We start from the raw sequence: 20,720 nt of genomic DNA on the forward strand, positions 1-20,720 counted from the left end.
GGTTTTTAAGGGTGGGGGGGTTAATGCTGAAGTATTTATTGAGCCCCCACGTGCCTGGCGTGGGGCTGGGGGCAGCAGCATATCTCACAATAAAGGGGACGCTGTGGGGCACGGCTCTTCGCTCTCCTCTGTGGGCAGGTGGGAGGGAAACTGAGGCACCATGGGGGCTAAGGGACTCGTGCCCCCCTCCCCTCACCGGGCGGGGATCCAGGCATCCCCAGCTAGGAAGGGGGTCCTGAGCCCCAGGGCTGGTGCTGGGGAGAAGGAAGCTCTCTGCACACACCAGCTCTTTGCCGTCTTTATTAGAGCAGCCCCTGTGCACAGCCGGGGGGGGCCAGAGGGGTCTGCCCGCCCGCGGGCACCCCAGGGTCCCCTGCTGCGCCCCCCCCACAGCGAGCCAGGGACCCAGGCGTCCTATGCCCCCAGGGCAGGGGGGCACCGCCAGCCCCTGCCCCCAAGTGTCCCAGCTGGCTCCGAGGCTCTGCCCCGGGTCAGGGGGAGGCACTACCTGTGCCCCCCCGCCTCGCCTTTTATATCACAGTTTTGCTTAAACACTGACAAAAATGGCTATGGGGTGGGCATTGCATCCCCAGTGCTGGGGGGGACCAGCCCCACTGCTGGGCACCACTGCTGTGATGAGCTGGGGGGGGGTTCAGCGCCCCATGGGGGGGATCGCTACCAGAGCACCGCGCTGTCCAGGTGGGAGAAGCCGGGATCCAGGCGCAGCTTCCAGTAGGTGTTGTTGGTGACCCACGACTCCTTGCCGTTGGCATCCGTCAGCCGCCTGGGGACAGTGAGGGGGGGGGGGGTTGTCACGCCTGGGGTGCCCTCAGGACCCCCGGGGGGGTCCCCCCCCCCCCCCCATTCCCTGAGAACCCCGCATGCTCCTGAGCCACGGGGTGCCCCTGTGCCCCATTCATTGCCCCATACTCCAGCCCCGGGAGCCCCCCCCCCGGCTGCCCCCCCCACCCCGTGCCGGACCTGAAGAAGCGAGCCTGGTGCGTGATGTTGTTCTCCTCCATGACACGGCGTCGGTCCCGCTGCAGCTGCTCGATCTGGCGCTTCTGCGTCTCGGCCGCCGGCACGTTGCCTTCCTCCAGGTACCTGGCGGCGGAGGGGAAACACGCACGACATCGCTGTAATGAGCTGGGCAGCCTCAGCGTCCCCCCTCCCCGGTGCCGGGGCGCTGCTCACCGCTGGTCGGGGCGCAGGCGGGTGTCGGTGGAAGGCAGGACCCGCCGCAGCTCGGGCGTGAGCTCGTTCAGCTCCAGGGCAAACTGGGTGAAGCCGTAGTTTCTCTCGTGGTCGCGGGGCATGGGGTCTGCGCAGGGGGGGAGAGGGGGCACAACGCTGAGACCCCCAGGGTGGGGTATCACCCCCAGCACGGCCCCCGCCCCGGTCCTTACTGGCTCTCCAGACACACTGCCCCGGCGCGGGCCCGCGGTGCAGCCCCTCGTGCCACTTGCCGGCCAGGCGCTCCACCACCGTCCCGCTGCGGCTCAGCACGACCCCCTGCACCTCGTTGGCCCCCGCGCCCCAGTACCGTGCCTGCGGCCACAGGGGGGCTGGGTGGGGTGGGTGGGGCAGGGGCGGGGCCGTTGGGAAAGGGCGGGGCCCTGAGTGAGGGGTGGAGTCATTGGGAAAGGGTGGGGTCCTGAGTGAGGGGCGGAGTCATTGGGAAAGGGTGGGTCCTCAGTGAGAGGTGGGGGGTACTGGAAAAGAGTGGGGTCCTGAGTGAGGGGCGGAGTCATTGGGAAAGGGTGGGGTCATTTGGAAAGGGTGGGGCCCTGAGTGAGGGGCAGGGCCATTGGGAAAGGGTGGGGTCCTGAGTGAGGGGTGGGGGGTACTGGCAAAGAGTGGGGTCCTGAGTGAGGGGCGAAGTCATTGGGAAAGGGTGGGGTCATTTGGAAAGGGTGGGGCTACTGGGAAAGGGTGGGGCCCTGAGCAATGGGGTGGAGTCATTGGGAAAGGGTGGGGCCCTAAGTGGAGGTGGGGCCACTGGGAAAAGGGCAGGGCTATTAGGAAAGGGTGGGGCCATTGGAGAAGGGTGGGGCCGGGTAAGGGGCGGGGCAACAACATGCAGTGTTTAGGTAAGCATGTGGATGAGGTGGGTGGGGCCACACCTGAAGGGGTGGGGCCAGGCAACGGTGATGCCATGGAGGGCGGAGTCAGGAGCTGAGGGAAGGGTGGAGCTATGGGATGGGCAGAGCCCAGGGACTAAAGGGCGGGGCTGGGGAGGGGCTAGGGGCAGGGAGTAGGCTGCGAGAGGTGGAGGCGGGGCAGGGCGGGGCAGGGCGGGGCAGGGCGGGGCAGGGCACACCTTGCAGAAGGTGATCTTGCAGTGGTAGGAGGCGTCGCGGGTGTTGCGGATCAGCACCTCCCCGTAGTGCTCGATCCAGCGGGGGCCGCTGAGGACGTTGTGGATGCACGTCGTCACCTTGTTCCACTCAAAGTGGTCCCCGGTCCTGCGGGCACCGCCACACCGTCGGCTGGGGGAGGGAGGGCAGGGCGGTGCCCTGGGGGGGGGGGGGGGGGGGGGGGGCCACCTGCCAGGGCCGGGGTCTCACCTGGGCAGCTGGACGTTGACGGTGCCCATGGGGACGATCTCCAGGGACTTGCCCCAGAATTTGTTCTTCCACCTCATGTCTGGGGGGGGGGGGGGGCGGTGGGAGGAGGTGAGACCCCCCCAGCCCCCTCGCGTGTGTGTGTGTCCCCCCATCCCAACACGCTCTTCAGCACCCACCTTGCCAGAAGACGAAGTTGTCAGACTCGGCGTGGCAGGCAGAGATGGGGGGGTGGTGGCAAACCTTGCGGGAGAAAAAAAAAAAAAAAAAAAAAAGGGACACGCCACCGCCCCGTCCGGCTCCGTTCCCCCGCTTTCCCCGTCCCCCGTCCCCACCTGCTCGCTGATGAAACGGAAGCCACGGTCGGGCCGCACGCACTCGTAGGTCTCTCCCAGCACCGGGTTGAAGGGCTTGCTGCCCGCCCGGTAGTAGGTGGAGGCGTAGGCGGACACGGCGAAGGCGGCCACGTAAACCTGTCACCGCAGCCACCGCACCGCTGCCACCGCGCCGGGGCACCACCGGGGGCGTGGCGTTCATAGGCCCCTCCCCCACGTGGGTGTGGTTCCCCTCGATCACGCCCATTGTGGGCGTGGCCTCTCCGCCGTCGCGCATCCCCGTGCCCCCTACCCCCGCGGCCGAACCCCCCCCCGCTCCGTGTCCCCAGACCCACCGTGTCCCCTGAGCCCCCCCCCGCGTCCCCCCCCCCCGGCCCCGTGCCCCCCCCCTCCCCGCTCCCACATGTCCCCGAGCCCCCCCGTGTCCCCTGAGCCCCCCCCGCGTGCCCCCCCCCCCCCGCTCCCACATGTCCCAGGAGCCCCACATGTCCCCGAGCCCCCCCGTGTCCTCTGAGCCCTCCCCGCGTGTCCCCCCCCGGCCCCGTGCCCCCCCCCCCCGCTCCCACATGTCCCAGGAGCCCCCCGTGTCCCCCAGCCTCCCCCGTGTCCCCCACCCCCGTGTCCCCTGAGCCCCCCTGCTCACACATGTCCCAGGAGCCCCACGTGTCCCCGAGCCTCCCCCGTGTCCCCTGAGCCCCCCCCCCCCGTATCCCCAGCCCCGCATCCCCCCCGCTCCCACATGTCCCAGGAGCCCCACATGTCCCCAAGCGTCCCCCTGTCCCCCGAGCCCCCCCACCTCCCCCAAACCCCCCACCATCCCGAGCCTCCCCATAACCCCCACGTCCCCCGTGCCCTCGACTTCCCCGTGCCCCCCGCCCTGCCCCCGAAGTCCCTCGTGTCCCCCGAGACCCCTTGTCCCCCGAGACCCCCCCCCAAAATCTCACCAGGCGCTGGCGGGGGTCGCGGGCGCGACTGGCGCGGTCCAGCAGCGCGCTGTACTCCAGCTCCTCGCAGAGCCGCTGGAGCGTGTTGAGCGGTTCGTTGAGTTGTACGGGCAACGCCACGCGGGACAGATCCTTCCCCACGCTGCTCCGCAAGAGACCCCACAAACTCACGTCTCCCGGGGGGGCGGGGGGGGGCGGGCAGGCAGCTACGTCGCCGTAGATCCGGGCCCGGTAATTCAAGCGGTGACGGTTCCACCGGAATCCCCGGACCCTCTGCTCCTGCCGGGTAGTGGGCGATGGGGCTGAGACCCACCCCCCCCAACTACCACCAGCCCCCGGGCCGATCACCAGTGTGTCCCCCCCCACCTTGCTGTACCTGTCGGGGGGCGACCCAGCCCCCCCGGTTCGGCCGTGTCCTCGCAGGCGCTGGTGGTGGCCTCGCTGATGCACGACTCGTCGTCCGAAGGCTGGGGACGCGTGGGGGACCGTCGGTGGCTTTGGGGGTCCCGGGTTGGGGGGGGTGGGTGGTGGTGTCTGGGGGTTACCCCACCAGAGGAGGGGTTGTACCGGGCAGGGCCCCCCCTCCCCAGGAGGATGGGACAAGAGCTGGGTACCTGGGATGGGCTGGGGGGGGGGGCAGGATGGGGAGGGGGTGAGGGGAGTTGTGGGGGGGGGCTCAGAGACTGCGGAGACCCTGAGGTCTCGGAGTGGGGGGGGCTGCGGGGGGCTGGGGGGGGACGTGGGGACCAGGGGAGATACAGGGGCTGGGGGGGATACGGGGAGCCGGGGGGGCAGCTCCCAGGCCGGCTAATGGGGAGGGGATGGGGGAGAGAGAAGGGAGAGATGAACCCACAGAAACAAGGGGAAGGGGATGGGGGGGGGGGGGGTCTGCAGAGCACCCCCCCCACTGCCAGGACAGCCCCGCCCCTGGCCCCACCTCGTTCTCAGAGGAGCTGGCGGAGAGGAAGACCTCGCAGGCGTCGAAGAATTCGGTGTGCGAGTCGGCCAGCGAGACGATGCTGCGGTTGGAGAGCTGCTGCTCCCGGCCTTTGGCCGGCAGTGCGTCCAGCTGCGGGGACAGACACCGCCTCAGCCCCCTGCTCTGGGGGGGGGGGGGGCGCCTGGACGCCCACCCACCCACCCCCATCCCAGCCCCCCCCCTGACCTCGTCGGGGTGCAGCGAGGCGAAGGAGTCCAGGGTGGTGTCGGAGGAGACGGAGAGGGAGTGGAAGCGGCGCAGGGCAGCCTGCTGAGAAAGGGGGAGGCTGAGCTGAGCCCCCCCCCGGCCTGTCCCCTTCAGCCAGCACGGGGCTGACAGAGAGGGGGGGATCACCCCGCTGCTGCCTGGGCACCCAGCACCAGGCTGAGACCCCGCCAACTCGCTGCACCCACCGGCACCCCAACAGCAACAACCCCCAGGCTCTGGTGGGACCCAAAGCCGGGGGCAGACCTGCGCGGGCCCCCCCCCCCCCCCCCCCCCCCCAGCAATCCCTCACCCCGGCGTTGCCGGCACTGCCCGGGCGCGGGGTTGAGCGCTGCCGGTCCAGCGCCTGCCGCATCTCCTCCAGACGGGCCCTCTCGGCCGTCAGCGCGGCCACCACGCTGCTGAGCGAGCCGTGCACTGCCGGGAGAGACGGGGCAGGGGGTCGGGCTGCGGCACAGCACCCGGCCACCTGCCCTGCCACCACCAGGACCCCCGGCGAGGCTCAGCACCCCTTGCTCCATCCCACCTTTCTGGGCCAGGACCCAGAAGCTCCTCTGCAGCTGGCTGTACTCGGGGGGGAGGCTGAAGGGCAGCTGGCTCTGGGACGGCTCCAGGTAGCGCGAGAGGTTGGGGACGGAGCCGTGCAGGCGGCCCACCTTGGGGGGGGGGACACATGGGGGTCAGCGGGGCCACAGGGGGCTCCGTCCCCGGGCAGCGGCTCAGCCAGCGGCCGGCAGAGTTCGGCAGGACACCCGCTCCCGCTCACCCTGCCGATGGTGTCATCCTTGGCGAAGCTCTGGGTGCACCAGATCTTGGTGGTCCTCCTGCCCTTCTTCGGCCTCTCCGCAGCGGCCGAGGGCTGCAAGCAAGAGGAGGGGGCTGGAGCCGGACCCTCCCCAGGAAGGGGGGCTGCCACGATGCTCAGCTCCCGTGCCCGCCGCTGTCCCGCTTACCTGGCTGCCGGAGATGAGAGGGGCCGAGGGGATGCGGTGCAGGGCCTCCAGGCTCTGCAGCATGCCAGTCAGCTCCTGCAGCTTCGCCTGGCACTCTGACAGCTCTGCGACGGGCACAGAACGAGCCCGGTCAGGGATGGGGGATAGGGTATCCCCTCCACCCCATTCATCCCCTCCCGTCCTGCTCACCGGCCGAGCAGCGCTCCAGCCCCTCGCTGTCCTTCAGCCAGGCGTTCACCTTGTCCCGGGAGCTGGCGAGGGTGGAGAGGGCAGGGGCGCTGCCCGAGGGCAGGATCCGTGTCCACTGGCCCTGCAGCAGGGGAGAAGGGGCACCGCCGGGGCTGCCATCAGGAGCCCCGTGCCCGGACACTGCCTTGCATCGTCACCCCGAGGTGTCACCCACCTGCGTGTTGGTGGGGGTCCTCCCCATCGGACCCCCCCTGGGGCAGGGCTCGGGCCTCTCGCCCTGGTGATGGGAGCAGAGGCTGCTCACCCAGCTGGCGAAGAGCTCTGGGGACTTGATCTGTGGGACAGGGGCAAGTTGGGGGGGACGTGACCCAATGTCCCTAGCCCCGTCCAAGTCCCAGCCCTGGCTCCAGCCCCCACCAGCACCTTGAGGTGGTAGATGTTCTCCTCCGTGTCTAGGTCAACCCGCTGTGCCTTCTTGTTGACAGACATGACGGACTGACGGATGTCGATGGCTCCATGCAGTTTGCCCTTGAGGACCTGGGGGAGCCCGGAGATGCCTGTCAGGGCGAAGACCCCCTTCCTCATAGTGGCCATGGGGTCTCCCCCACCCTGAGCCCACGGGGAGGCTGCATGGATGCAGCCCGGCCCCACACTCACATCCTGGCGTGTGGTGGCATATTTCAGGATGCCATTTTCCAGCACGAAGTACCTCTGGGAACAGAGAGGGACGATTGCTGTGGGGGGGGGGTGGGGGGGGTGGACAGAGACCGGTCCCTGCAGCCCCCCTATCCAGGGGCCCAAATCACCCCAGGGCTGGGCACGGCACCCAGGACCGGCCGGGTGCTGGCTCCCGGTGCTGGCTCTGCCCGTTACCTTGTGCCAGCCCTTTAGGGGCCATTTTCTCTTCTTGAGCAGGTAACCCTCGTGCCGCTGCGGCTCCTGGCCCGGGCTGCCCCGCGTCCGCGGCTCCTCCACCACCTCCCAGCTCTCCGAGCCCTGCGGGGACAGGGGTCAGCATTGGGGTCCCCTGGTACCAGGGTGCTCCCCGCCTTGTCCCCAGGCAGGGACCCCAAGGGGACAGGGCATCTCTATCACCCTTCCTAAAGTGGGGTGAAGCCCCCCGAGGCCTCATGGTACCCCCGGGCCAGCCTGCGTGCACCACTAGGATCCCACTGAGCACCCCCCCCCAAGCCCGGAGCCCCCCAACCTGTTGAACGCTGCTGTGCTTGGAAGACACGGTGCTGTTGGAGCGTGACAGGGCCCTTTTTGGAGAGGACGAGTCCTTCTCGTGGCTGCCCATGGCTGGCAAGCAGAGGGGGACGGGGGGACCAGGCCAAGCCCCCCCCCCCCCCCCCCCCCCCGGTCCGTGCTGCGGGACTGGGGGTCCGAGCTCGGCCGTCACGGCCCGGGCGGTGGGTGCCACTGTGAGGAAGGGATGCCACGTCAGGGAGCCCAGGGACATCACCCACCCTGCCCGCAGGTTTCCTGCCCTGCCAGACACCTTCATCCCTTCCCTCACAGGGACGAGGGGTGGGGGGGGATCCTCCTGCCCCCCCAGGAGCAGGGAGCCTCGCACGCGACTGCGGCTGGGACCCAGAAGCTTCTGCTCAAGACGAAGCCTTCGACCCACCCAGCCTTATCTCGCCGCCTCCGTCGCCCGGCCCTTGCCTGCCCGCCACCCGCCCCGGCGGGTCCAGAGTCCATCCCCGCCGCCCCGCTCCATCACCCCGAGGACTCGGTGCCGTGGGACAACGCAGCGGCGGGCACAGCCAGGAGACCGACCCGGGGTACGGACATCGGGATCAGCCCCGGTCCGTCCCAGCACCCCAGAGGCAGGCCATGCTCCCTCCCAGTAAGGTGTTCCCTTTGCCCTTCTCAATTACAGGAGGGGGAAACTGAGGCACGGGGAAGCTCCCCCCCCCGCCCCTGCACCTTGCGGGTACCCAGGCATCCCGGCCGGGTCCTGGGATAACCCCGGGACGGCGGCAAAGCCCCAGCACCGGTAACCGCCGCACCGATAACCACAGCACCGCAGCCCGGCCCCCCCCCCCCCCGACCCTCCCCAGCTTGACAGAGAGCGCAGAGCCCCCCCACGGGTGTTACCGGGGAGCAGGACTGACCCCCCCCCCGGGAGCGGGGCTGGGCCGGTGCCCCCGGGGGTCCCCAGCTGCCCCGTCTGCCCCCACCGGGGGATGGGGGGGGGGACACGACAAAGCCCGACCCGGCGCCCCCCCCCCCTCCGTCCCCGCGTGGGGCAAAGCCCATCCCCGTGTCCCCCCGCCTGCCCCACGCAGGTGTCAAACCCCCCCCCCCCCCCGGAGCAGCGGGCTGCAGGGGCCGGATCCGGTTGCCGGGGTCCTGGCGGGGGGGGGGCGGGGGTCTGGAGCCCCCCCACCACCACCTCCAGCACCGAGTCCCCGGTGCTCACCTGGGCGGACGGCGGGCGGGCAGCCGGGGCCGGTCGCATCCTGCCCGGCGGCTGCAGGAACCGGAACACGGAAGGAGGCGGAGGCGGCGGAGGGCCGGAGCCGCTCGGCTCTGCCCCCTGCACCGTGGAGGACCGGAGCCTTCCAGCACCGGTGGCCCGCCGGGCTACCGGGACCCTCCGCCGGTTGTCAGCGCCGAGCAGGACTCCCCCCCCCCCCCTCCCGTCCCGTCCCGAACACGGACAGAACCGGAGCCCCTGTCCCGGTATCCCGATGGCGGGACGGTTCCTCTCCCGCACGGAGGTTTCTCCCCCAGGCTGTGCCTGCTCGCCCCCCGGCCAGCCCAAGCCCACCGGATCTGCCCACCCGGGGCACGGGTACCCCCGGGAAACGCACTACCCCACGGGGGTCCCTGGCCCCCCCCTCACCCTGGGATTTCCCTCATCCACCCCCCCCAGCACCACTCTGCCCTCTGCTCCAAGAGAGCCCCAGAGCAGCTCCCCACCTCTCCCCACACCATCAAGGAGTAGGAACCCCCCACTCGCCCCCCCAAATCCAAGACGAGGCCTCCGGCATCTCCACCACCACGCTTTAATGGACAGGACAGTGATCCCGCAGACACAGCTCGGTCAGCGCTGCCGGACTCCCCATCGCTGACCCCATTCCGGAGGGCGCGGGGGCTTGGAGCACCCGACATCCTCCCCGCCGCGCTCTGCCTCCTCCAGCCGATCCCAGCGAGCCTCCGACTGCGGCCCCACAGCATCCGAAATGCAGCCGGGACATTCCCAGGTGCCATGGGTGCGGGGAGCAAAGGGAAGGGCCAGGGCTCCCCGAAGAGGCCGGTGATGCGGCAGGACCCTCAGTCCCACCGCTGGCTGCCCACCCGGGGCCAAACCTTCGATCCCTGACTCCCCCCCCCCGCCCGACCGCAGCCGGTGAAGGAGCCGACTCCCGGCCAACACACAGGGCCCAGGGGGGGCCAGTGTCAGTGAGCCCCCGAGCTCTGGGCAGGGGCGGACTCATCCGGGCTTCCCGTCTCCCCAGCCTGCAGCCGGCGGATGTGCTCATCCAGGAGAGCCGTGAGGTGCGCGGAGCCGCCCTGGAGCAGGGAGGACGTCTGGGAGGGCAGGAGGGCCAGGGCACCCACCGTCTGCCCCTGGGCAGCCTCCAGCGAGGGCAGCTTGGCGAAGTTCTCCACTCCCTGCCTGCTCAGGATGGTGTTGTCGATGCAGGCGCCTGGAAGAAAGGAGCGGAGCTGAGGACGGGAGATGGGGTGCCAGAATCAGAGCCCTTTCGTCTTCCACAGGTGCACGAGGAAAGGCTTGCTCCTGCAGGCAGGACCTCCACCCCTCGCCATCCATCCCCTCATTTTAACGGACATGACAGCGATCCCGCAGACACAGCTCCGTTAGCATGGACCATGCCGGTGGAAGTACCTCTTCCCAGCGCCGGATGAGAGCCCCGAGCTCGACACCGGCTAATGGGGATGCAGGGGAAGTTCTCACCCAGAAGGTTGATCTGTGGCACTCCTTTCAGCACCCGCAGCATCTCCTTCACCTTCGTTTCCGGGCTCACCAGCAGGATATTGCGTGCCACAAAGAGAGGGAGGAGATTCTTGTACTTGGACTGTGACAGCATGGGTCTGATAATCTGGGGGAGACAGCTCTTAAAATGCAGCTTTTCACCCCAACAGGCACCACGTGGTCATTCCCAGCACTCATCTGCCTTCCCCCACCCCAGCCACAGCGGGATCTGCCGCAGCAGCTCTGCCCCTACCTCATTCAGGACGAATTTGACCTCAATGTTGTGTTTCCGGAGGTAGTGTCTCATCAGCACCATGTCCTCGCCAGGCATGGAGTTGTACTGACACACGGCAATCATCCGATTGTCCCGGAACGCCTCCTCCACCTGCCGCCGTAACAGCCGGGCGTAACCGTTGTCCTGAGGAAGGGAGGGAGCAGCGATGGGCCGCAGGGGCAGGGGCTGCCGCCTCCCCCCAACTCCGACCCTGCAAACGGACCTACTGCTGTGCGATGCTGCCACAGATGGGGAACTCACCTGGTTTCCAGCACTTGGATTACCAGCTGGGGCATCTCCCAGCCACCCACAACATGATGAAAAAGGGCAGCAAACACCTCTGAAAGCTCTCGGGCAGGCTAAGGCCGGGGCAGGGCTGTCCCAGAGATCTGGGGCCGCAGACCCCCCGTTAAATCCACAGAGGAAAGCACACCCACAGGGCGTGCAAAGCCACTCGCTTTCCTCGGACACTGAGGCCCCACAGCCGCACACCCACAACGGCCACACGCCAGAAAATTACCTCCTCGACTTTCTCTTTCTTGGGGGCCAGGCAGCGCGGTGGGATGGCCGGTCGCGGAGCCATGTATTCGGTCACGGCCATCAGCTTCTGGCGCTGGAAGTGCATGGCCTTCCAGTGCCGGGTGACCGCCTTGGAGCCGTGGCGGACGAGCTGCAGGGCGGGCAGCCAGCCTGCGGAGAGGGGGCACAAGGGCAGCGCTCAGGGCCGGCGCCAGGGCCCCGGGTCCCCGGAGGAGCGGGTAAGGACAGGCCGAATCGCATGCACGCCCTCCCCCGCCAGGCCACCTCCCGGCATCGCCGCCGGAGCCCCGCAGATGCACCCAACCCCGGTGAGGAGCCCCTCACCCCGCCGCCACTGCGCGCCTCCTCCCCTCAGCGCCGCCATCTTTGCCACGGCAGCGCAAAGACTTGTGGGGAAGTGGAGGACCCGCCGCGCGCATGCGCAGAAAGGACGGGCGGTGCCGGCAGGGGAGGGGGGAGCACGCTCCGCCCCGCCCCTTCCGGCGCCGCCCGTCTCCTAGCAACGGGCACGCTGCGGCCTGCGCCCCCGCCGGCCCCCGGGTCCCGCCTGAGCCCGGCCCCGGCCCCGGCCCGGGGGTCTCTGTGCCCCCCAGCTCGGGGTGCCCGGTGACACCCCCACACACACACCTCTGGCCCCAGCCCGAGGATCCCAGCCCCATGGTCCCGCCAGGCCCTGGGGTCTCTCTGCCCCACCTGGGAGTCCCAGCGCTGATCCCCCCCAGCCCGGCAGTCCCGTCCCCACCGACCCCCCCAGCCCGCAGGTTTCTGCCCCCCATCGCCTCAGCACCCTTCCCCTTGCAGAGAGCAGTGGGGTCAGCCCAGCCCCCGCGACACACCCACCCAAGGGCCCAAGGAAGGGACAAGGACCCGGGACAGCCCCCCGCCATGGCTGGGCAGGGGGAGACCCTGCCTGGGGGTGAGTAAACCATTGCGGGGCCTGCTTACGTGTGTCAGCCTGGGACGGTACGGCGGGGCCGGACCCCACTGGCCTGGGCCCCGTCACCTTGGGTTTCCCACAGGCCGTGAGAAGACGTCCCTGGGGGTGACCCTCACCGACAGCCTCATCGCCATGAGGAACCTGCCTCGCCTGGTGGAACCCCTGCACCCAGAGAGCCGGTGAGAATCTGCACAGAGCCCACCTTCACCACCCAGGCTGGCAGGGAGGGGTCTGTGGGCACAAAGGACACTCTGAGCACTCCCCTTCCTCTAGATCCACGGAGCTGCTGTCCCCCTCGACTGTCCGCTTGGACCGGGAGAACATCTGTGCTATCGGGAGGCTCCAGAGCCTGTGGGAGATTCACAGCCTCTACCTGCAGCAGGTAAGGTACTATGGCAGATGTGGGGCAGTGGAGATCAGCCCTGGTCCTGGGGGTAAAGGCCACCTCAGGGGGGACCACAAACACCCCAAGTTCTGCTCCAGGGTTTTGCCTCCCTGCACGGCCAGAGGGACTGGCAGCCCTCCCCTCTGATGACAATGTCACAGATGGAGTTCGAGTCTGGCATCAGCCATTTGGTGTTTTTCAAACCCACATGAGGAGCCTTAGGGTCCTCCTGAACTCTGCCAGGCTGTCCGTGCCCTCGCGGCCCCATACCCCCTCCGTAAAGCTCCCGTGGCAATGGTGCGACATCCTGTTGCCCCTGTGAGGTTGGAGCAGTCCTGGGGTGCTTCCAAAATCTGATTTTTCATGCAGTAGAAAAACGTGTTGCTTTTTTTTTTTCCTTCCAGAACCAAATTGAGAAGATTGAGAATCTGGGCTGCTTTCCCAACCTGCGGTACGGGCAGCTCCTGCTCCCAAGGAGATCTCTTTCCATGGTCAGAGGAGAGTGGGGCTCCCTCCTTCCCTTGGCAGAGCCGGGGGAGGTTCGAGTTGCAGCCCCTGACAGCCTGGTGCTGCTGGCTCTGACCCTGGGGGCCGTGGCGTCCCCCCCACCTCACACCGCTGCCCTCCCTGTGCTCTGCAGGTTCCTCTCCCTGGCTGGAAACCGCATCCGCAGAGTGGAGAACTTGCAGACCCTGCGACACCTGCGTGTCCTGGACTTGTCCCACAACCAGATACAGACGCTGGACCCAGGTGGGAGGCAGAAATGGGTCCGGACGTGGCCTGGGTCTGCCCGAGAAGTGCCTTGGGTACCGGAGAAATGCCGGCAGACCCTTGCTCCAAGCTTTGCCAGGGCCTCTGACCCTCAGGTCCCAACCAGAGCTCCAGCAGAGCCACCCTGGGGCTGGCCTGCGTGTTCCAGCATGACAACAGAGGAGCTCTGTGGCCGGGTTTGAGCCACCCCTTCTGCTGGCAGACTCCAGGTGTCTGCTTCCACCTTGTGTCCTGCTTCGGCAGAACACTTCAGTGGCTCAGATCAGACTTGGGGATTTCAACCTCATGGCAAAGCTGCTCCAGCCCTGACAAGCATTCGTGCATCTTTCAGTTGGCTCCTCCCGTGGGTGATTTTTGGCAGAAGAGGGAGGGACAGAGGGATAATATCTCCCTCCCTTCCTCTGCAGTGTTGCTGTTGTGGCACCAGGCCTTCTGCTTGCAGACGGGGGTGAGAAAGGGAACACTGATGGCCTGGGAAGGGGAAAACCCTCAGTTCTCACATGGGAGTGTGTGTGATACACGTTACCACCCTCCCTGCCTCAGTTTCCCCAGCTGTGAGGTGAGAGACTCCTTCCCACGGCAGGGCTGTCACCTCAGGAGTGGGTGAAGAGCTGCAGGAGACAGGGGGCATGGGGGTTTGGCAGAGAGGGGGGCTCAGGTCCCACCTCAGCACCTTTCTGCCTTCCCTTTGGTCTGCAGATGAGCTTCCCCGCAGCCTCCGTCTCCTTGACTTAACGGGAAACGAATGCACCCACCAGGATGGATACAGGTGGGTCAGGGGAGACTGCGGGGGGAGAGCAGAGGGGGACAGCAAGTCCCCCAAACCACACAAGCCCTTCAGCAGGGTACAGCCCCCCCCAAGTATCAAATGCAGCCTGAGCCTCCCCACCCAAACCCCCAAAAACTGAATCTCTGCCTTCTGTCCAGGCCAGTCTGTGGGGTGGGCTGCATGGAGCAGTGCCAGGGGGCTGTGGTGCTGGGGCGGGGGGGGGGCACAGTGCCAGGGGGTTTGGTGCCACCCCAAAGCGCTCCCAGCCCCGAGGTGATGCTGCATGGCAGTGGAACGTCTGCTCTTCCTTTGGTGTTTGCAGAGAGCTGGTGGTGGGAGCCCTGCCCCACCTCCTGCAGCTGGACGCCCAGCATGTCCGTGGCGGTGTGGGTGAGGAAAAGGAGGAAGGAGGCTCTTCCAGCAGTGAGGATGAAGACGACGAGCTGCTCTCTGAGCCGAGCGGCCCTTTCACTGCAGGCAAAGGTGCCCAGACTGAAGCAGGACACGTTGCACGCTTGGGGGTTACGCAGGCCGGTCCCTCTGTCCCCAAGGGTGAGAGGAGTGGCAGGGAGCTCCGGTGGCCATGCCAGGTCTCCTGTAATTCTCCTCCCTCCCTCCGTCCCTGGCAGATTTCTTTGCGGATCTGCACCGGGAGCTGGCCGGGCGCTCACGGCGGAGGCGGAGGGAGGCCCTGGAGGAACACCAGACCCGTCTGGAAGAGCTGGAGGAGCTGCAGGAGTGTCGGGGTCTGCTGCTGCCTCCTGCACCACTGAGCCCAGGCCGTGAGGGAGCAGCCTGCATCACGACCCCAGGACCCAGGTGGTCTCAGCCCCGTCCCCAAGCGAAACTGGGGACGCAGCTGCCACCCCTGCCGGGACCTGGTGGGCAGCACGCCTGCCCGCAGCCCCAGCGACCTCCCGGCGGGAGCCAGCCCCGGACTAAGGCTCTGGAGGAGGAGACTCGCGCTAAAGGAGCGAAAAATAGGCAGTTACCCCGAATACTCCGCACCAGCATGGCACCGCATGGTTGGGATTAAAGGCTCTTTATTCCTACACCAATCTGTCTGTCTGCCACAGAGCCCCCAGCCCCACAGCCAGCCCCAGAGGGGCCGGGCACAGGCAGTTCTGCCTGATGGTGGGAAAAGACATGCCGGGCTGCGGGCAGGACTCCAAATCCCACTCTGCATCCCTCTCCTTCCCACCGCATCCGCATTTCAGGCCACAGCCACCTCTCAAAAGTGCCAATTCCTCCAGGACAAGTTAGGGGGCTGGAGGCTCCGTACCCCCAGGCAGGGCTGGAGACACCGGTCAAGCCGTTCCCCACCACGCCGTCAGTGGCAGATCTGTGGCGGGAGGAGGCAAGGAGCTGGGGCCGGGCATCGGGAAGGTTTCCTCATCCCCTATCCAGGAGCAATGCCGCAGGGGGTGCCGAGTCCACCCACCTGCGCAGGGTTTATGTGTAAAACTTCATCTCTGCCTCCACGCAGTCAAAGAAGAGGTCGGCCAGCTCCTCTGGGCGGGGGGCCACCGTCCCCCCCCAGCAGCGCGTTCATCCCCTCTAGGCCCTGCTTCTCCAGGTCCTGCAGCGTCTTCAGGAGCTTCTGGCCCCGCTCCTGCAGGTGTCGAGGAGGGAGGAGAGCTGAGACCGGGCACCCTCAGGGAATTCGACTGCCTCCCGCATCACCGGGGGCAGAGTGAGGGTCCCAGGGCAGCGGTGGCTGGGGAAGGGTCTGCGGTACCTGGTCCCTCTCCATCAGCTCCAGTGCCGCCTGATGCCGGCGGTAGAGCTCGTGCCGCCGATCGACCGTGCTCTGGAAGCGTGGGATCTGCTTGGCGGGGTCGTCGCGGAAGGTGGGAGATCTCACCTGCGGCGCGGGCTTGAGGCCGGCGACGAAGACGAAGGGCTTGAAGACAGACCTGCCGGAGAGGAGCAGCGGGGCCCTGGGGCCGGCCAGCACAAGGACAAGATGCTGCTCCCTGGGGACATTCAGCCCAGGGCACGGCTCTGCCTCGTCCCCGTCACCCCCAGAGTAGGGCTGTCCCCCCTGGTGTCCTCACCTGGAGGGGTCAGGGGTGGCCGTGAAGAAGTGGACGCAGGGCAAGGTGGGGTCTTGGGGCAGGACGGACACCATGCTGCCCGCCGTGCGGAACCCCTCCGAGTCCACGCAGATCCCGCTGGCCTTGTCCCGCAGGATGGCCATGAATGTCTCCGCCGTGATGTGACCTGGCGGGTGAGGCAGAGCCATGTCACCACCGGCAGCTCACCCACAGCTGCTGTGGCCACGGGGAGTGGGGAGATGCCAGGGCGAGCCATTAGTGGCCGTCCCTGTCCCTGCCCCTGTCCCCACCTGCGTGCTGCTGCAGCAGCTCCTTGCCGGCGCGGTAGCGGGCCTTGGCAGCCTCCATGCGAGCAGGCTGGTGTGTCAGGGAGAAGACCTCGGCGAAGCTGAACTCGCCATCCCCGCTCCACCAGCCCTGGCTGCGGGCTCGCTGCCGCAGCCCCGCGTGCTCGGCCGTGATCTCCCTCCCGATGCTGAGCTGGTTGGAGATGTTGCGGCTGCCCTCTGCGAAGGCCGGAGGGGGGGTCAGTTTGGAGGGGACAAAGGGCTCCCCATCCTCCCAGTACAACCAGCGCCCGCTCACCTCGGATCTGCTGGGCTGCCCAGTACCGGCCAGCCGTCTCCAGCACCCAGGCCTCGACGCGGTCAGCCAGCAGGAAGGTGTTGTGGTAGACGAAGGGGACCGGCTCCTCCTTGCAGCTCCCACCCTGGCCGTAGCGCTCCAGCAATGCCACCATCACCTCCAGGGCCTCCCGGGCAGAGCTGCCCCGCTCCAAACCCAGCCTGCCGCGCCGGCAGCACCCCGTCGGCCAGCGGTGGGTGATGGCACGGGGTGGCCGGGGCAGGGGACACACACGACACTGTCCTCACCTCACCAGGTCCATCCCCAGCAGCGCCTCATCCTCCCCCAGGGGCTCACGGGTCCAGACGCCCTCATTGCCCACGCAGACACCGTGTTCGTTGGCACCCATCTCGGCACCCCACAGCCAGGCGGGACGGCTCAGCACCACCGCGTGGGTTCTCTCCGCCTGCTCGATCTCCAGGTAGGTGCACTGTCGGGGGGGGGGACGACGACGGACAGAGAGGGGCTGAGCTGAGACCTGGCGCACTCGGTGCACCGTCCTCCATGGCCGGCTCGGCTTCGGCACGGTCTCACCTGGACTTTGTCCCCGGGCTGGTGGATGGCAGCAGGGACGTAGACAACCTCCTGGACCTCGTGACGCGGCCGGTCAGCGTTTTTGCCGAAGATGACGACGGGCGCCGCGGTGTGCGGCGGCAGCGCCACGAAGCAGTCGCAGGACGAGGGCGCGGGATCCCGCTCCGCCATCCTAAACCGGGCGGAGGGGACGGGGCGGGGGGTGGGCACCGAAGGGTATGTCACCCCCTTGTCCCTGTCCTGGATGTGTCCCCCAGGGTCTCTTTGGGGCTGGGGAGACGGGGGGTTTTGGGGGACGCGGCTGGGGGGATGATGTGGTCCCTGGATCTGGGGGGGGGGACATCAGGGACGGGGTGGCCGCGGGGGGGGGGGGGCACCGGCACCCCGCAGCTCTGCACCGACCGGAGCCGTCCGCCCGCGCAGCCCCAGTAACCGGGACCCCTTGCACGGACCGCGGACGGGACCCCCGCCCGCACAGCCCCGCTTCCCGGGATTCCCCCCCCCCCCGAAATTTCCTTCCCGAGATACAACCCCCACCCCCGCGTCCCGGCCCCACGGACCTGCCGCTCCTCCCGCACCGCCGCCACCGCCCGGTTCCGCCGTCCCGTCCCGTCCCGTCCCGTCCCGACGGCGGCGCCCCGTGGCCGGAGGCCGCACGGCGGCAGCGAGTGGGGACCGGAGCCCGGTGGAGCCCGGGGACGGGGGTGTCCCGTCCCCCCCCCCCCACCGTGGGGCAGGGACGGGGGATTCGGGTATGAGGGGGGGGGGGGGGCAGAGTCCCCCGTGGGCAGCATCCCCCGTGGGCAGCATCCCACGCGGCACGCCCGCCCCGCGGTATGCAGGCAGACCTGCCGGGCAGCACCCTGCCCGCGGCGGGGGGGGGGACGGACCCTGGGTGTCCGCCCGGTGCGTCCTGGCGTGCGAGGCCAGGTCAGAGGGGTGCAGGATGCGACCCTCGTGGGGGAGGGGGGGTCAGCTGGTCCTCACCCCGGTCACACACACACACCCCCCCCAGCACCCTCCTGCATCCCCATCCCAAGCAGCTCTGGATGCCCGTGGCCGGGGGGGGGTCGGGGTGCCTGATGTCTGGGTCCCTTGGTGGAGATGGGATGGGGTCGGGGTGCCAGACGCCTGGATCCCTTGGCGGAGATGGGTGAGGGTCAGGGTGCTGGACACCTGGGTCCCTTGGCGGAGATGGGGGGGGTCGGGGTGCCTGATGCCTGGATCCCTTGGCGGAGATGGGGGGGGTCGGGGTGCCGGACGCCTGGGTCCCTTGGCAGAGAGGGAGCCGGAGAGCCGGAGCATGGAAAACACGCGGCGTTTATTCCAGTACAAAACCCAAACCTACAGCCCTGCAGCCTCTTCACAGCACAAACACTCCCCTCGCCGGGCCGGGGGGGGGGCACCCCTCACCCCTGGCCTCAGCACCCGTCAGGCCACCCCGCTCCCGGGGTTCCCCATTCCCCTTCACCCCCCCACCCGAGCTTCATCCCCCCCCTGCCCGGGGCTGGGGCTCGGTGGGGGGACGCCTGGGGCCCCCGGCTTAGCCGGTTCCTCCCTGCCCCGGGGAGGTGGCTCGGGGGTGGGAGACGCGGCGGTTCGGGGTGCAGGGCCGGGATCCCCACGCCGCAGCAGGCTGGACTGGTTTCGGCGGGTGGGAGCCGGCCTCCATCCTTCCCCACCCGGTTTTACAGCCTTCATTGCCCCATCGCGGCAGGCAGGGCCCCGGGGGGGGTGCGGGGGCAGAGCACACCTGGGGCCCCTCCTCAAAGCCCCCCGGCTCTGAGCTGGGTGGGGGGCAGCAAGGTGAGGCTGAGCCCCAAGCCCCGGCATCGCCATGGGACCCCCTCCCCAGCCCACCCTTGGGGTGCCCCCAGCCGAACATGCCGGAGTCCCCGGCTGCTGCCGGAGCCAGGCTTGGCTACCAAAATCTGGGGGGGGGCCACCGGCGTGATGCTGCGGTACCCTGGGGAGGGTCCCGAGTCCCCCCGGTGTCCCCTCGGGAGATGAAATCCCAGCTGGGGGCACTGAAGGGGAATTTTGTGCTGGAAAAGGCAAATGCCGGAGTCGGGGACATCCTTCAAGAGCTGCGGGCAGCCCAGGTCACCCGAGTCCTGCGGAGGGACGGTGGTGGCCATGCTGGGGCTGGGGACACGTCCCTGCGGACCCCCCCAGCGAGACTTCACCTCGTGCTGGGTTTCTCCAGCCCCACAGCTCATCCCTGGCCCCACGGCGTGCTGGGGCTGCCATCGGCCCCTCGCCTACCGATGGGGACGGGGACAGGGATGGGGACGGGGACGGGGACGGGACCCTTCGAGGGGTCCTACCCCCCACTCCCCATCCATAAGGCCCACGGCCACAGCTTCGGCCCGAGACGTCCACTCTGCCCAAGTGGCAAAGCCTGGCTTCACCTTAATAAAATAATAATAATTAATAATAATAATAATTAATAATTAATAATAATAATAAAACAATCAAAACCGAAGGCCTTGGGGCGCCCTTTGGGCACGGACCCCACTCGACTTCACCTCCACCCCTTCCCCTCCCCGACCCCGGGGTGCTCCGAGCCCAGGCAGCCCCTGCAGCCCCAGACTCGGCCCCCCCCAGGGCCCCCAGGATGGGCCCATGCCGGGAGATTGGCCCCCACAAATCTTCCCCCCCTCCCCAGATTCCCAACTGGTGTGAGCTGGTGCCGACTGGGGGGCAGAGCCAGGGGAGCCCCGGGTGCCCCGAGCAGCCTTCAAGCCCAATCCCACCCGGCCCCAGTGCTGCCCCCCAACGCCCCCTCCCCAGGTCCCAGGTTCAGCATCTCCTTCTGTGTCCAAGGGGTTCTGCCAAAATCGGGGGGATAAGACCCAAAAGGTCTGAAAACCAAGTTTTGTGGACCGCCAGCCAGGGGTGAAGGACTGATACGGGGTACCCTGGGGAAAGGGGGTGGCCCCACGGGAGGAAAGTTAAGGGATCCCTGGTGGGGGATGCCCTAGGGTGTCCCTAGGAGATACAGGGACGTGGGAAGGGACAGTTATGGGGTCCCCGGGGGGACAGGCAGCATGCATGGGGGGGACAGGCAGACGTCCCCTGGAGATACGGGATCCCGGGGAGGGATGGCAACGGGGCCACAGGGGGACGGGCAGCATGCATGGGGGGACAGCGGGGGTCCCCTGGAGATACGGGGTCCCCGAGGGACCTGTAGCATGCACGGGGGGATGGCTGTGGTCCCCAATGGGGTCCCCAGGAAGGGACGGCAACGGGGTCCCCGGCAGCATGCCCCGGGGAGGGGGGGGGGGGATCCCCCGCAGTCACGGGGTCCCCAGGGAGGGACGGCCACGGGGTGCCGGAGGGGGAGGCGGGGGTCGCGGGGCGTCGGGCAGCATGGCCGTGCCAGGCCAGAGGAATGTGGCCGCCCCGGCTCTCCCGGGGCCGCGGCCGCCTCGTGTGCTTCCCGCCCGGGGCCGCGACGGCGGCGGTGGGTGTGGGAAAGCTGCAGGTGTGCGCTTGGGCAACCGCCCGCCGCCGCGCCACGCGCCCGCCACGGCCCCCCACGGCCCCCCACGGCTCACATTCAAGCAGGACTTCTTTTTTCCCATTTTAGCCTCCATCTGGGCCAAAAAAACAGGGGGTCGCACCTCCAAGCGCTCAGCCAAAGCGGGGCTCTAGGGATGCGGGACTCCCACCAAGCCAGCATCCTCAG

At 68.4% G+C, this 20,720-nt stretch overlaps 4 protein-coding genes across 6 annotated transcripts; 1 reads left to right on the forward strand and 3 right to left on the reverse strand.

The window, feature by feature from the left end:
* Positions 1 to 287: 287 nt before the first annotated feature.
* On the reverse strand, positions 288 to 8,714 carry OSBPL7 (oxysterol binding protein like 7). The gene is given in 24 exon segments (XM_030022800.2): positions 288 to 784; positions 982 to 1,104; positions 1,195 to 1,321; positions 1,407 to 1,548; positions 2,321 to 2,465; positions 2,568 to 2,646; positions 2,744 to 2,807; positions 2,900 to 3,037; positions 3,844 to 4,033; positions 4,035 to 4,122; positions 4,220 to 4,310; positions 4,781 to 4,912; positions 5,009 to 5,089; positions 5,340 to 5,464; positions 5,574 to 5,703; positions 5,814 to 5,906; positions 6,001 to 6,104; positions 6,190 to 6,310; positions 6,404 to 6,523; positions 6,613 to 6,726; positions 6,847 to 6,900; positions 7,063 to 7,185; positions 7,397 to 7,611; positions 8,618 to 8,714. Coding segments are annotated over 23 exon segments (2,586 nt in total). The 5' UTR covers positions 7,490 to 7,611; positions 8,618 to 8,714; the 3' UTR covers positions 288 to 675.
* Positions 8,715 to 9,192: 478 nt separating this feature from the next.
* On the reverse strand, positions 9,193 to 11,360 carry MRPL10 (mitochondrial ribosomal protein L10). Its single transcript, XM_030022805.2, has 5 exons — positions 11,277 to 11,360; positions 10,933 to 11,102; positions 10,392 to 10,556; positions 10,121 to 10,265; positions 9,193 to 9,851 (listed from the first exon to the last, which is right to left on the reverse strand). Exons 1-5 carry the CDS (start codon positions 11,314 to 11,316, stop codon positions 9,601 to 9,603), a joined length of 771 nt encoding a protein of 256 aa, XP_029878665.1. The 5' UTR covers positions 11,317 to 11,360; the 3' UTR covers positions 9,193 to 9,600.
* A 135-nt stretch (positions 11,361 to 11,495) lies between these two features.
* LRRC46 (leucine rich repeat containing 46) lies at positions 11,496 to 14,919 on the forward strand. 3 transcript variants are annotated; one of them, XM_030022803.2, is made up of 8 exons: positions 11,496 to 11,868; positions 11,972 to 12,068; positions 12,163 to 12,271; positions 12,679 to 12,725; positions 12,915 to 13,024; positions 13,745 to 13,814; positions 14,137 to 14,297; positions 14,444 to 14,919. In XM_030022803.2, the coding sequence occupies exons 1-8, from the start codon at positions 11,610 to 11,612 to the stop codon at positions 14,848 to 14,850; spliced, it is 1,260 nt and encodes a 419-aa protein (XP_029878663.1). In that variant the 5' UTR covers positions 11,496 to 11,609; the 3' UTR covers positions 14,851 to 14,919. The 3 variants fall into 3 exon arrangements, with proteins under 3 accessions (XP_029878663.1, XP_029878662.1, XP_040981382.1); XM_030022802.2 differs by having other exon boundaries at positions 12,679 to 13,024; XM_041125448.1 differs by lacking the exon at positions 13,745 to 13,814 and having other exon boundaries at positions 12,679 to 13,024; positions 14,444 to 14,828.
* Positions 14,841 to 17,634, reverse strand: SCRN2 (secernin 2). Its single transcript, XM_030022804.1, is given in 9 exon segments — positions 14,841 to 15,350; positions 15,352 to 15,426; positions 15,553 to 15,730; positions 15,872 to 16,037; positions 16,162 to 16,377; positions 16,457 to 16,656; positions 16,744 to 16,925; positions 17,030 to 17,201; positions 17,590 to 17,634. Coding segments are annotated over 8 exon segments (1,272 nt in total). The 5' UTR covers position 17,201; positions 17,590 to 17,634; the 3' UTR covers positions 14,841 to 15,266.
* Between the last annotated feature and the right edge of the window lie 3,086 nt (positions 17,635 to 20,720).

Source organism: Aquila chrysaetos, chromosome 8, assembly GCF_900496995.4.
Source record: "Aquila chrysaetos chrysaetos chromosome 8, bAquChr1.4, whole genome shotgun sequence".
Taxonomy (NCBI): Eukaryota; Metazoa; Chordata; class Aves; order Accipitriformes; family Accipitridae; genus Aquila; species Aquila chrysaetos.

Excerpts from the sequence above, each read along its gene's own strand:
- MRPL10 (XM_030022805.2), bottom strand. The coding sequence starts at position 11,316 with ATGGCGGCGCTGAGGGGAGGAGGCGCGCAGTGGCGGCGGG. Across the intron at positions 10,266-10,391 it reads TCAAATTCGTCCTGAATGAG|ATTATCAGACCCATGCTGTC; the intron begins GTAGGGGCAGAG and ends TGTCTCCCCCAG. Across the intron at positions 9,852-10,120 it reads GCCACAGATCAACCTTCTGG|GCGCCTGCATCGACAACACC; the intron begins GTGAGAACTTCC and ends CCTTTCTTCCAG.
- LRRC46 (XM_030022802.2), top strand. The coding sequence starts at position 11,610 with ATGGTCCCGCCAGGCCCTGGGGTCTCTCTGCCCCACCTGGGAGTCCCA. Across the intron at positions 12,272-12,678 it reads ACAGCCTCTACCTGCAGCAG|AACCAAATTGAGAAGATTGA; the intron begins GTAAGGTACTAT and ends TTTTCCTTCCAG. Across the intron at positions 14,298-14,443 it reads CCCTTTCACTGCAGGCAAAG|ATTTCTTTGCGGATCTGCAC; the intron begins GTGCCCAGACTG and ends CGTCCCTGGCAG.